Source organism: Paroedura picta, chromosome 11, assembly GCF_049243985.1.
Source record: "Paroedura picta isolate Pp20150507F chromosome 11, Ppicta_v3.0, whole genome shotgun sequence".
NCBI lineage: Eukaryota > Metazoa > Chordata > Lepidosauria > Squamata > Gekkonidae > Paroedura > Paroedura picta.
Genome location: NC_135379.1, coordinates 26,467,730 through 26,482,584, shown reverse-complemented (window position 1 = coordinate 26,482,584; position 14,855 = coordinate 26,467,730). Strand labels below are relative to the sequence as shown.

The 14,855-nt window shown below is 39.8% G+C and overlaps 1 protein-coding gene across 4 annotated transcripts in view; it reads left to right on the top strand.

Annotated features, from left to right (window-relative positions):
- The window catches only part of SNX13 (sorting nexin 13), a 69,654-nt gene that overhangs the window by 19,600 nt on the left and 35,199 nt on the right, over positions 1-14,855 (top strand). For 3 of the 4 annotated variants that reach the window (XM_077304474.1, XM_077304470.1, XM_077304471.1), the window contains exons 2-8: positions 3,948-4,048; positions 4,972-5,074; positions 6,508-6,597; positions 8,766-8,887; positions 12,219-12,340; positions 13,881-13,976; positions 14,391-14,479. In XM_077304474.1, the coding sequence (XP_077160589.1) occupies positions 3,948-4,048; positions 4,972-5,074; positions 6,508-6,597; positions 8,766-8,887; positions 12,219-12,340; positions 13,881-13,976; positions 14,391-14,479 (723 nt within the window). The remainder of the gene's footprint in view (positions 1-3,947; positions 4,049-4,971; positions 5,075-6,507; positions 6,598-8,765; positions 8,888-12,218; positions 12,341-13,880; positions 13,977-14,390; positions 14,480-14,855) is intronic. The other variant, XM_077304473.1, reaches the window with a different exon arrangement.

The following is a 14,855-nucleotide window of genomic DNA, read 5'->3' as shown; positions in this document are numbered from 1 at the left end:
CTCTTCATTGTTCACCTGTCACTATTGTTATTGAGACATTATTCTGGGAAGAGAATTCTGGTCTGCAGAAACTGAATCTCAGGGTGGGGGTGAGGGTGGAGGCTTAAATCTTCCATTTATAATCCTAGTGATAAGTATGAGCAACCAGTCTAAAAAAGTGGAATTTCCCAGTGAAACCAACTTCTAGTATCTTTCCTGGATGAAAGCTGTTCCAGATTCAGACCAGTCTATTCCATTCTTCCTATCACTTTCCCCTAATTACTTTCCACATCAAACACAGCACATTCCACCTAAACAGTGTGGCTTCCCCACAGTATGCCCTGCATACTTCAGTATGTCTCCAGTTTGGTTCATTTGTACTTCGACTCTACCACTATCCTTCCATTTCAAGAATTAAAGGTTGAAATCTTCTTCCATTTTAAATTGTAAGTTGGAGGAAAGCTTCATGTAAGACTTCATTGGATCTCAGTACCTCTATTGAAATCAGTGGGATTTACTATTGGTGTAACTGTGGCTGAATCAAGCTGAGTTCAAGATGCTTTCAGTATAATGCTACTTCTAGAGACCCAGCCTGGTGTAGTGGTTAGGGGTGCGGACTTCTAATCTGGTGAGCTGGGTTTGATTCTGCACTCCCCCACATGCAACCAGCTCGGGGCCCTTGGGCTCACCACTGATAAAGCTGCTCTGACCAAGCAGTAATATCAGGGCTCTCTTAGCCTCACCCACCTCACAGGGTGTCTGTTGTGGAGAGAGGAAAGGGAAGGCGACTGTAAGCCGTTTTGAGCCTCCTTCGGGTAGAGAAAAGCGGCATATAAGAACCAACTCTTCTTCGTCTTCTTCATCTTATACTCCAAATAGAAATAATCTGAATATCTAAACGCATAGCAAGCTACACATGATCAGTCCTTATCTCTTGACTTAAATTTAGACTGGAATTGGAAGGATAACAATATAGATTCCTAGTCTTATGTTCTCTGGGATGATCCAACACTAGGCCTGTGTGTGGATGTGCATATAATCTTTGACTTTCTTATTGATTATACAAATTAAAATGTGCTTTTAGACTACATTTAGATAAAATATATATCTCTTGAAGTCTCAAATTCAGTTCATTTCAGTTCATATACCCCCCACCATTTTATCTTTCTAACCAGCTGAGTTCATGCTTGGTTGTAGTATGGAAGAGATTCTTCAAGTCTAGTACTGGGTATCTTTTGGTTTCCTTTTCACTTGTATATCTTCTTTCGTTCTTTGCTTCATAGAAGAAGATATTCGGGACACCAAACAAAAAACTTTCATTTTTGTTCCTTGTGCTATTGGATAAGACCTGGGATAGCAGGGCTAAAGGATGTTTTATGCTGTGCTCGTACCCCATCATTCATGCAAGATTTGAACTGCCATAAATGTCCTGGCACATAAGACTGTAGGCATGCTTTGATAGCACTGTACTAGTTCTGACACTGCTTGGATATCCCTACTCAATAACACACAATAACACCCCCCCCCCCCCAAAAAAAAAGAAAAGCCTGCACATTGAATACTAGCTTGCCAGGAGAACTTTTTGTTTTCCTTACCCCTAAATTTACTGAGTTATACAAAGAAACCTTGGGGGAGCAGGGGGAGAGGCTGACAGTTTAATTTTTTTCAGAACAAAGGCATCTGAAGAACACTACTCACTTCCCCGGGAGTAAGCCCTATTGAACAACATAAGGCATCTGAATAGCCCTGTTTAGAATTGCTTTTCTTATTCAGCAGCAATAGCTGCACTGGCTGTTGCTTCTCTTCAGTTTCCCAGGTACACTGTTCAGTAGTGGAATCTTTAATTTCCCTTCCTGGTGACTTGGTGTGAAAGACGTAGGAATCCTATATAATTTCATGGGGTGCTTTTGAAATTTACTTGAAAATAATTTCCTCTTAACAGTCCTCGTGTGTATTCTGGCAGCCACTTTTACTTCCTTGCTAGCATAATTAAGCTTCTTTGACTTTTCCATCTGCTTGACATGAAATTGTAGTTATAACACTTGCTCTGGTGTTCTCTACAATAGTCTCCTCACTTAGCTGTGAGTGATCTGTCTCACTCGAGCACCAACTGCTCTAGGACCAGACACTGAGGCACTGGGAACAATGCTTGATAGTGTTTCTCTTTCTGTTCCGGAACCAGAGATTTGCTATCTTTGATCACTAAATAGGCAACGGTTTTGCTGAATGTTGGATGAGAATGGATATTGTCTACATAGGTTTGTGCAGGGGCTTCACCTGTGGTGTTTCCTGAAGGAGGAATTGGATCTTATTAGAGGTAGCATTTTTATTGGAACCTGGCAAAGTGGTGCTACAATCAGACAAGGTCACTCAGGGTAGAAATAAGCAGAGTTTCTGACTAACTTAAAACTTTGTAGACTCAAAAGCATGGATCAGCATGGCCAGGTCGGCTAAGAAGGCTGAGAGTTGGCAAGCCATTTTTGATAGTAAACCAAACAAGTTGTCAAACAGCAAGGTTGGATCCATGAGCACTCTGACGTGTTCCTGAAAAGACCAAAGGGATGATGCCATGAGGGTCGTAATGTTTAAAGGGCATACAACTGCAGTTGTTTGATCAATTAGGAAGAGTTAGATCCAGATTATCCTGGAGTGTTTGAAGATGGTATTTTTTAAATATAGCTTAGAAACGCTGGCCAAACAATTTTATGGGGTGATTTCAGCAAGTAACAAACTGTTGTCTAGGTGATAAAAGCTTTTCTGTCCCTTCCAGTTACTTTATTGTAAAATTTACTTTTTGTACCATATAGTCAGGGACAAAGAAATTTTGGACTTACTGTGGTTCCTTCTATTTCAGCAGTGCTAGCTGCCTCGGGCTTTTTGTACCATATAGTCAGGGACAAAGAAATTTTGGACTTACTGTGGTTCCTTCTATTTCAGCAGTGCTAGCTGCCTCGGGCTAAGGCGGCCAAATCGCCCTGAAGTGCTCACCCCTAATTAGAACCTAACTCTGTGCTCACCCCTAATTAGAACCTAAGTCTTTTTGACATTGCAAGTGGGAAGTGCCTAACTTTGATTGGCTCTTGGATGTGGATTTTCATTTTCATTTGCTCTTTTTTCCCTTCGGTAATTTATTTATTAACCTGGTGAATGCTTTTGTAGAACGCTGATACATGGAAGTAATTTCTATTTCCATTAGTGAGACTTCAAAACCATTTTTAAAAACTTTATTTATACTATATGCCCTTTTACCTGGTGGGAACCCCGAGGAAGCCTACATCATTCTCCTGTCCATTATATCATCACAAAATCCTGTGAGATAGGTTAGACTGAAAGTATATGACTGGCCTAAGGTCATCCAACAAGTTTCCATGGCAGAGTGAGGACTCCTAGTCCACCACTCCAATCACAATGCAATGTTGGTTCTCATAAGCTTGATTAGGGGTTGTATTTCAGAAGAAGTATAGAAACTGGGGCTATCAACCTCCTAGTGGGACCAGAATGACATTTCATCTCTAAACTATAGATATCAGTTCCCCTAGAAGAATCGATGTTTTGTGGGGTGAGACCCCTGTCCTCTTCACATTCAGTCTACAAATCTCCAGGAGTTTCCCAACTTGGATCTGGCAACTCTACCTCCCCCATGCTCAGCCAGCGACCAGGGGCCCTGGCAACCCTAATGGAAACCAACATTTGCCTATTCCGTTGTCGCCTATTCAAGTCACTCAAAACAGGAACCAAGACTGGAAGCTCTTTCAAACTTTCCTATCCCGCACCTGTTTTTTTTAAATTATTTTCTTTTAAGGGGCTTTACAGTATGACCAGATGGCTAAAATAAGCCAGAATAGTCTTTTACATGGCCAAGATTTAATTTCTAATGGTACCTGTGCATTTCATAGTTCTTTATGTAATAATCCCTTTTTATTAGACATGAAATCTATAGATTACTAAATTTATTTATTTTGTTTCAGACCAGTCTTTCCATATGGGGATGGGGAAGCCTTGTCATCGTGCTTTTTTTAATAAAGTTTGGGCCGTTCATTATATTTTACATCTTCTGCTTTTTTGGTGGGTAAGTATATCATGTTTTAGTCATTATTATTTTGAATTATGTGAAGAGGCTATCCAAATTAAAACTAACACTGATATGCTATAGTTATATCTGGTAGGGTAAATTTACCAGAATGTCATAAATCTATTTGTCTCAAAGACTGAAGATGTACTGAACAATACATATTATTTAAATAAATTCCCAAAATTCTGGTGTATGTAAGGACATAACACTATTTAAGGAACTTTACCAAAACTGCTAGATGATACTCATCTGTACTACTTGTTCTCTTCTTGAAATTATCAAGCATATTTGAGAAATTGCTTCAGTGTACCTGGATCTTGCTGATAAAACCTTAGACATTGTACACAACTACTTAGCTGAACCATATATGTGCTTAGATCTAATTTTGGAATTCAATTTGAAGACAAGTTGTTTCTAAATACTAAGATAGTTTGGAACCTGAAACTTGATCTGAGACCATGGTTGAAATCCTATGCACATTTATGTAGAAATAATCCTTACTGAATGTAATGGGCCTTAGTTTTGAATAGATATATCTAGGATTGCCCTGAAAATCATTTTTAAGAACATTAATATTTTGGCCTTGTAATTGTTTCTGTCTCATAAGCAAGTATCACATTATGAATGCTGCAATTCCATGTCCTCACCCACATATTATTTTAATTTCCTATGGATAATATGGTGGATTAACTGTTGATGTTTATTCTGTTCACAATGATAAAGTGAAGCTAATTTAAAGACATTAAGAAGTTGCTTTCACAGAAATATGCTTGTTCAGTTTTTGTATGTATGTATGTATGTATGGACTGGGCCCTGGGAAAGGGTCAAAAATGACAAAAAAACCCTGAGTAAATTATTTTGACTAGAATGCTGATAAATGATGAAATCTAAAACTTGAAATTTACTTTAATTCTTCTTAGGGGATTTGTAGTAACATTTTTTTTTGGAAAAACCAGTTCAGAGAAGTACCTTGACCAGTGTGAACACTCCTTCCTTCCCCCAACATCATTTGGCATTACTAAAGTAAGCAACAAGAGCAAAATGTACTGGAATTATTTTCATTCTTTCATAGTTCCTAAGGTGAAATTTGTGGTGTTTCTGCTCTTTCACGATGCCTCTTCCAGGTCTGAATAGGTTTATTTCTCTGATAATGAAAATTAGATGATAAAATAAAAATTTGACATTGTGTATTGTCAGAAAATGATTTATGGAATTAGTTAAAATACATACAATGAGGGTAGTAACTTTTTTCCGTACATATTTTTTTTCATTTGTATTACCTATGTCTATATTCTCCAAGTTAGTTACTGATCCTTTTTACTTCAAATTCTGTTATAACTGTTGTAGAAAATACCTGCTTTTCCTGTCGCCTCATCTTTTTCTATACAGTGACTTTGAGGTACTTCAACTGCTAGGAAAGGTTATGCTCCAAAAAGGGTACTGGCACAAGAAGTGACCAGGATGCTGGGGCAAGGCGTGACTGTGAAGTCATAACCGGGTAGAATCCCAAATATAGCATCACCTAGTGTCCTGGAAACTCTATGATATTAATGGGGAGGGCTGCCCATCCAATGTAGAGCAAATGGCATGCTTAGGCTACAAGTACTTAAAAAATGGTTAAATCATTTTTAGTTAAAACTAAAGCTACTAATAAAGATAGGAGGTTGGGAAAACCTCCCTTTAGTACTTGGATAATACACACACCAAACAGTAGAATATTTTGCCTAGCATGCAGGACCATTTCTCTGTCCGAGTAATCAATGCCTGTCCCTGATGCTTTGGTAGAGCCAGGGAATGTGACAGATATGGCTGTATCCATCATTGACTGCTGGACTAGCTGTGTCCAGAGTGAAGAAGAACTGCTTTTGTACCCCACTTTTTACTACTTGAAGGAGTCTCAATGCGGCTTATGATTGCCTACCCCCTTTTCTCTGAGGCTTTGGGAAAGGTTCAGTTTTTCCCCAGTAAATAAGGCCAAATACACACCAGTATAAATTAACTGCAGATGGTTGTTACATTTTCTAGAAGCATGTTGTGTAAGGGCCGAACCAACCATGATGTTTGGGAATTTCTTGAATGGAGTTCCTAGCAGTTTTCCCCCTTTAAATAAGAGTAGTTAATTTTTAATGCTCATTCTTTATATATACTAACATATTTTTTGTTAAATATTGCCATGTTCCAAGGAAGTGCATGGGTAGTGCCGTGAGCTCAGTGAAAACAATATTTTCCTCCTCCTAAGAGCAGCCCTCATGTGCCACATTTGTAAGGGGCTTTTTTTTTAAGGGTGGGGTTAAACCTGAGGAGGATGTGGCCTAAGGGGCTGCTGTTAAGAGAGGAAGAAAGTTGGCACACTGGAGACTGTTAGGGGAATTGCTTTCTTATTGTAAAAATAGACATTTATCATGATTTTATTTCTCTGTGGAAAGTATACTAAAACTGTCCAATCTTTCTCAAAGTGCATAGATGAAATGAAACAAGAAAGCAAGTCTATTAAAATTGATAGAAGGCTGACTGGTGCCTATATAATTGATGAACCTCTGCAGCAAGTAAGCCTTTAAAATATTTTTGTAATAATGATATACACAATATTTTGTTACCTCCATGTTAAAGCATTGTTAAATCTGTTGTGTGGGAGAGCAATATAGCTATTATAAAGGTATTATAAAGTAGAACAAACTTATAGCATACAGATTCATTCTTATGAAGCTTTATTTCTCTTGACACTTAAGTGCTGAATGGTCCTGAGCTTTGCCTGTGTAGTCTCTTTCTGGGAATAACTGTTAAGCTGGTGTAGCTGAGTACACCCCTGCCCTGCTGTTTCCCTTCTCCATGTAAGGATTGCATTTATTTACATTTTGTTTTCTTCCTAGCCACTTATATGAAATTAATGATGCAAAAAGCCCTCTTGTCTTTGTTAGGAATGGTTTGGGTCTTTCCAAACCTTTCAGAAAAATCTTTTGGAAAACTTTGGTCTATCCCCCCAAGCTAGGAGAGCTCTTCTACCTTTGCCAGTCTGCAACTCTGACTTCTACCTTTTACTCACACCTTCTGGAAGAAAGGGCAAGGAACCAGATCAGCAGCTGAGAGGGCAATTAATGAGAATTTTTCATAGCTCCATACCCTGTTCCCAAATCACTACCTAGTCTTGACCTATCTGCATTTTCAGCACATAGACTGTTTATGCACTGGGAACTTCACTGCACCACCCCCCTGTCTGGAGCACTGAACAGGGGTAGATGAGGTGCACCAGGCCAAATGCTCCTCCATGTGGGTGCAGAAAGAGGTGGGGCAACCTGCCACAACTAAAACTTCAGCCTGCAGCCCAGCATGAAACCTCCAGTGCATAAATGGTCATAATGAACCACGGTTTGGGGAAATGACATCAGTGAATACACTATGTTTATAAATTCATTAGATTCTGCATAACCATCATAGGTTGCTAGCTAGGCATTCTTCCATCTTTGCCAGGCTCGGCTACTAGCGCCCTATCTGTCCTATGAACACCTGCCCACAGTGATCCATGCAATGGTCACCTCCAGAATAGGTTTCTGTAACTCAGTCTACACTGACCTGCCTCTGGGCTTACTCCTGAAACTGCAACTGGTGCAAAATGCAGCTGCTAGGGTCTTCACAGGTACACAATGGAAGGCCCATATCCAGCCAGTGCTGAGACAGCTGCATTGGCTGCCAGTTGTTCTCCGGATTAGGTTTTGACCTTTAAGGCCGTACGCGATCTGGGCCCAGTGTATCTGAGGGACTGTCTCTCGCCTTATGCCCCCCCGCAGGGCTTTATGCTCTGCGGGTTCCAATTTATTGGTCAATCCCAGCCCCAGAGAGGTCCACCTGGCCTCAACGAGGGCCAGGGCCTTTTCGGTCCTGGCCCCGACCTTGTGGAATGAGCTCCTGGAAGAGCTGCGGGCCCTGCGGGTGCTTTTGGAATTCTGCAGGGTCTGTAAAATGGAGCTCTTCTGCCAGGTCTATGGTTGAGGCTGGGCAGCAAGGAAGATCAGGGCCTCCCCCTCCTAGTATGGCGGTAGCAAGGTCCATCAGCACCCTCTACATCTCCCCCTCTAGATGTGGAAAATTTGGGTTTTAGGTTCAGGAGGAGTGTTTTTGCCGCGGTTTCTGGTCTTGGGTTTTTCTATTATTGTGTAGTTTTAATGGGATATGGGGGATTTTAGCCAAATTTTGTAACCCGCCTCGAGCCTCTGGGGGGAGGCGGGTAATAAATAAAATAATAATAATAGTAATAATAATAATAGCTTTCAGGGTGAGCAATACAGTTCCCTAGCTGAAGCACTCATCTAAACACTATGGTGTAGATCAGATATACAATGCAGTAAGTTCCAGGTAAGTTATGGCTCTCCCCAAGAACTTTTAAAACCCTGTCTAAACTAAACATGTACATGTATCCATATGCCTTGTCCACTGTGGAAGATGGAAGGCTGAGCTTATGCATTTCTTTCATCAGCAAGAAGACTGCTAGAAGTACACTTATGAAAATCACTTTTAGAATAGTTATCAGTATCTCTCCTGAAGTTTTCCCAGTTTATGAACATTTGGGGATATTTTCATAGCATTTAATACCTTCCTTAATTGATACTATAATCCTTTTAAATAGTGGCAGAAGGTGCTTTTTTGGACGCGCTTATTAAAAACCTCTAGAATGAGTTGTTTTCATAGGGGATTAATTTTTTATTTGTTGTTATTTTAGGTTATTCAGTTTTCTCTGAGAGACTATGTACAGTATTGGTATTACACACTAAGTGATGATGATTCCTTTCTTGTTGAAATCAGGAAGACTCTTCAAAATGCACTAATTAAATTTTCTACTAGGTAAGATTGAACTATGTCAAACTGATTCATAAGGTTTTCCTTAAACTTTTCCCAGTGGATTATTGTTTTCATAATTGTATGTTGAAAACGACAGATTACGTAACAAAATAATAGACAAGTGCCTGATGACAGAATCCATGTATGCTGAATTATTATCACCTATATCAATGGCAATTGACTTTTTGACAGAGGGGAAATTTGTATCGGTAAGATTCAATCAGTAATATTTCATAAATTCAATCTGTTGAAGCTTCAGTAATAAAAAGATCAAAAGGAAAGAGAAGCTTTCATAATATCTTATTAGGTTGTTTCAGTTCCACCATTAAGAGAAACTGTGTGTTTTTCAATTTGTAGTAGGGTTGCGCAAAAGAAACCCTGGGTGAAACCATCTCTTGTGGAAACATGCTACAAGTGATATGCGCTTCCTGCTGTGAAACGCACCGCTCCATTTTCAGGAAGTTGGGCTTTTCACTTCTGCTTCATTGATTCTAGAGAATGAAGTTAGTGTTCCTTTTCATCAGAAGAAGAAACACACCATCTGTTAAGTTTAGGCAAAAACGTAACAGTATCTTGGATTTGTTATTGGGGAATTGTTACTTCTTTGAACAGTAAAATACGACTGTCTTTGTAACTGAAATTTGTTCTGTTCTTTGCTGATTTGTTTCAAAGGACTATATATACAGCATAGTAAAGTATCCATGTACCTAATGAAAACAAAATCTAAAAACATCAGAAATATCAAATAATAGATTTTCCAGTTTCTTAGAGCTCTTCATCAGGCTGGATGTTAAGTGGAAATGAAAAAAGAAAAAGGGGAAGTAGAAAGAGAGAAAAAGATGCTTCAGGGCTTGTTGGAAGACTCCCAAAGTCTGTACTTTGCAACTTTGTTACAATAGAGATCAGGAGGTGTTGAATGCCTAATAAGATTGCATTGTGCTGCTGAATGCAAATGAAGTATCTTGTAGTTTTCTGGAATCTCTCTCCTTGAAAATATAAAAATCACCAGTTCATCAGAGTTTTTGGCAGCTCTGTCTGGACACACAAATTCCTATGTAAGGCTGAGAGCAGCAGAAAAATCATATTTGCACAGCTGGCAAACACAATATTTGTGTATTTGGGGAAACAAGGGGGGCATCTCAATTTCCTCTAGCCCTACTCCTATCAACCCTTATATCTTTACCTTTCCCCACTTTCTTTATACCGTATCCCTCTACAACAATGGGAATCCAGAGTAGTTTACATCATTCTCTCCTCCATTTTATTATTGTAACAGCCCTGAAAGGTAATTTAGGCGGAAGTCATCTAGTCTGAAGCTCTAACCACTACATCACATTGGCTTTTTTGGGTGGCTTCTGTTGTATAGTAGGAAGCAGCCAGTTCTGGGTACGCCCTGAAAGGCACATAGTAACAAGTCTCCTAGGATTTCTACCAGGCCTGGCCCTGATGAGTCTTCCCTTAAAGGCTAAGAGTCCTGAAAAGGACCCTACCCCAATTTTTACTGACAGAAACAAAGGCTTGAAGGCTGGCCAGTGCTATTGTGGTTTTCTAGCAAACCCATATTGACCACATAAAAGTCTTTTGTTTCTTAAAGATAGAATCACAGAGTTTGAAGGTGCCATATAGGCCATCTAGTCCAACCCCCTGCTCAATGCAGGATCAGCCTAAAGCAGTGTTTCCAACCAGGGTCTGGGTGTCTTATCCTCTGTTGCCCTCCTCTAAGTGACAACCTTTCAAATTCTTAAAGACAGCAATCATGTCCCCTCTCAACCACCAGGCTGAACATTCCCAAGTCCCTCAGCCTTTCCTCATAGGGCTTGGTCCAGAAGGCTCGAGATCATTCTCATCACCATCTTCTGAACCCGCTCAATTTTGTCCATGTCCTTTGAAGTGAGGCCTCCAGAACTGCATACAGTACTCCAGGTGGGGTCTGACCAATGTATACAGTGGGACTATGACATCTTGTGATTGTGATGTGATGCCAAGCCTGTATTTTTCTTCTTTACTGCCATATCACATTGTCTGCTCATATTTAGCTTACATTCCACAAGTACCCCAAGATCACGTCCGTGCACACTGCTACCCAGAAGTGAATCTCCCATCCAGTATGCATGCTTCTTTTTTTTGGTGACCCAAATGTAGAACTCTGCACTTCTCCCTATTGAATTGCATATTGTTCTTGTTTGCCCACTTTTCCAGCGTGTTCAGATCTAATTGAACTTTATCTTCTGGAATGTTCGCTACTCTTCCCAATTTGGTGTCATCTGAAAATTTAATGAGGAGTCCCCCTACCCCTTTTCCAATCCAAATCACTGATTAAAATGTTAAAAAGTACCAGACCCAGTACTGAGCCCTGTGGCAATCCGCTGCTCACCTTCTTCCACTCTGATAAAATCCCATTGACAACCATTCCTTGGGTGCCGTTTTCTAGCCCCATCTACCTAACCAGTCAAAAATCCTGTCCTCCATTTTACCCATTAGAACATCATGGGGAACCTTGTCAAAAGCTTTACTGAAATCCAGGTAAACAATATCCATGGATCTAATAAGCCCAGCACTCAGTCAAAGAAGGAAACAACAAACTGTCCTTCAGATGTTTGCAGATCGCCGCCTTTAAAGTCTGCTCCGTTATCTTCTCTGCACTTTCAAAGGGCAAGACTCTGTTTTTGCATTTAAAAAAAAATCCCAGAATCCCAGTTCTAAGCTATTATTTGCACATCGCTCTATTTAGTTCACCTATGTCTATAACATCATTTTGGTCGCCATTTTAGAAAATTGTAAACTTTAGATATTTGGCCTCCTCAAACATGGCCTGAAATGCTTTCTCCTACCTTTCCCTCCCTCCCCCCCTTGTACTTAACTAACATCTGTTCTAATGAAGAGTTGCGGGGGTTGTGAAATTTTGCTTGTACTATTGTGAGACATTTGGAGTGCTCTTAATAAAGTGCTACTACTATTTTAGTGGGTATATGAGTGACATGAGAAGATGTCTATAACTGTTAATGACATACAGTTCTTTTGTGATTATGTTACACATTCACTAACAATTTATCGATTGCCAAATCCTTTCTAAGTCATTATGCCACCATTTTTTTGTTCTTTTTCAAAGAGGTTGAGCAAAGAGTTGTGAAAGTTTGCCCCCTAGTGTTTTGATTTCTGTACATGCTGCTTTTAAATATTGTCAGTGAAAGTTTCTGCCACTTAATCTGTTGGTGTCCGCAAACTGCAGTCATTTGATTCTTTGTTTTAAATAATTTTTATCCTATGTCAGTTCACTGCAAATAATATAGACTGTAAAGAGAATGTGGTCATTTTGTTACTTTTATTTTAAAAGGTCAAAAGAAATAGATTGGCTGCCTTATTTTGCTACTCGACTTGTAGATGATTTTGGCACCCATCTCAGAATATTCAGAAAAGCTCAACAAAGGATAACAGAAAAAGATGAAAAAATGAAAGGTAACTCAGTACACGACAGCTTAAATAATTTGTCTTCTGCGATTTTTTTCCAGATCAGATATCTGTGTTGTACATGTGTTAGCAGTTTACTGTTGTTTTGATAGTGTCATCTTTTTTGACATTATATTGTTACCTAAATGTAGTAAAAAGCATATTTAAAGTCACTAGGGGCAAAGCCTGTTACATCCAGGAATACAGCTAGGGCTAGCCCATTGAGGAGCTGGCTGGGAAACCGCTGATGTGTCTGTGCAGGGCTGGTAAGTTGCTGTGTTCCTGGCCAGTGCAGCAGTAGCATCCCTCAGCCCATGGGGTGGAGGGCGGTCGGTCGGGAGGGCTCTGATGGCCTCAGCCCTGCGGGGGACCAGCAGCCCATGGGGAAGACCCCACCTGGCCCACGCAGCCACTCCAAGCGAGTGGCTTAGAAGCAGACTTGGGCCATGTGGAGCCAGATCGCCAGGTGGTGTGGAGGCTTCAGGGTGTGGCATTGGTGGGGCCTTCCTTTCCCCCCCGCAGGCGTCACTGAAGCTGCAGCCGACTATCGCCCCAGGCCCTCCCTCTCTCCTTCCCAGTTTCTACTTGCTGGCTGGCTTATGGTCAGTAGAGTGGGCTGCCGCTTCTTCCTGGTTGAAGTTGGAGGGGGATGCAGCCAGGGGCGGGACAGCCTTCTTGAGTGGCTGTTCATTGAATAGGTGACCAATCAGGTAGGCCTGATTGTCGTTTGTAGAACTCCTCCCACAAGTTTGGTCATGTTTTATATATATTACAGGTGCTGGCTGCAATGCCTGAAACAACAGCACAACCACTAGTTCATATTATTATGCAGTATTACATACATTCATATTATTATAATAGTTGGGGAATGCCTTGTATGACTTTTCATCCAGACAGAAATGACTAGCTAGAAAAAAATTACTTCTTTTTGCCAGATAAGCGATCTTTTTCTCTCTCAGATATCTGGCATTCCTTTAAGAATGCAGTCATAGGGATGGAGAAATAATGTCTTAATGGGTTGGATTAGGTGGGATAGTTTTACCTGCTCTTGAGAATTTGAAAAAATTAAAAATAAAAGAGCCTTTCAAATAAAGATTGATAGAGCCATTACCCTGTACTATCCAAGATAGTCTCATTTTCAAGAAATGCAGCAGCAGTAATTGTATGCTGCTCTACCATTTCCACCAACCACAGGGAGTTTCATTACTGTCTTAGTTTCTTGGCTTTGATGGGAGTACACACTTCTGTATATACTTTTCAGTTTGCACAATCTCTGCATACAAAGGTAAAAATATGGATACATTTATTAATAGCAACATTTTCAGCTCAAATGTAAGTCAGATAGAATCAAGTTGTTTTATTTCACAAATTATCTGTACGTTATGATGGATTTCTTATGGTAGCAGCATAACTGGCTAAAAAAAGATACAAATAAATGTAGAAGTGTAATTGAGGTATGGCTGTTGTAATTTAATAGGGATGACAGACATGGATGCTTCAGTGTATGTTTCAGATGAACTCAACATTCCCAATTTGTGTTTATATGCAGCAGAGGATCTTGTAGATACATTTTTTGAAGTTGAGGTTGAAATGGAGAAGGAAGTCTGTCGTGATCTAGTCTGCACATCTCCCAAAGATGAAGAAGGTTATTTCTTTCTTTAGAATTGTTGTGAGAAATTGTACCACAATCAGCTATCTGAAATAAACTGAAATTTCAAGATGGATCAGTGATGTTCAATGAGTATTTGTATTTTGATGTGTTTGGAATTCAGTTCTGTGTATTAATGAGTGGAAAAACTATATTAGTTTAAAACTGGCTGGATGTATTATAAGTTAGGACTGTAACTTTTGGAATGTGGAATATGTTTACATTGCCAATTTAATCTGGCAGGCCAGGAGCGGCAGCCTAGAAATTGAATAAATAAATAAATATTATTGTGTTTTTTATTTTTAAAAACCTCCTGTAATGTATGCATGTTTCTGTTGACTTTTAAAAGATAAGAGAGGAATAAGTTTTCTGTATTGTATTTTATTATGCAATATTGTCTTTTGCCTTTAGGGTTCCTAAGGGATCTATGTGAAGTTTTACTGTATTTATTGCTACCTCCTGGAGACTTCCAGAACAAGATCATGAGATATTTTGTCAGGGTAAATTTAGTTTCCTTCTCCTTTCTTAGGAGTGGCCTAAGAGATGCATCATGTATATATAAGCAGCAGCTACATCCGGGTCTATTAGCTGTGGAAAGATCCCCCCCCCCTTTTTTGATCTTTGTCAACAATGCTGTTTTAAGGGATTATTTGGTTAAATGTTAAATGATTACTGTAGAACTCCTAAATGAGCTCAGTCTCTCAGGACCTATGTCCATAGATCTATTGTTTCCCTCTTTGTACCTTTACACATGCACTGGTACCTTCGCATCAGTAGACCTTAGGCTGATGCAAGAGGCTGGGAATGGCAAGGATCTAGAATCTCCCGTTCTTCCTAATAGCCATTGTTACTTACATATAGCTGCATGGAGGAGAG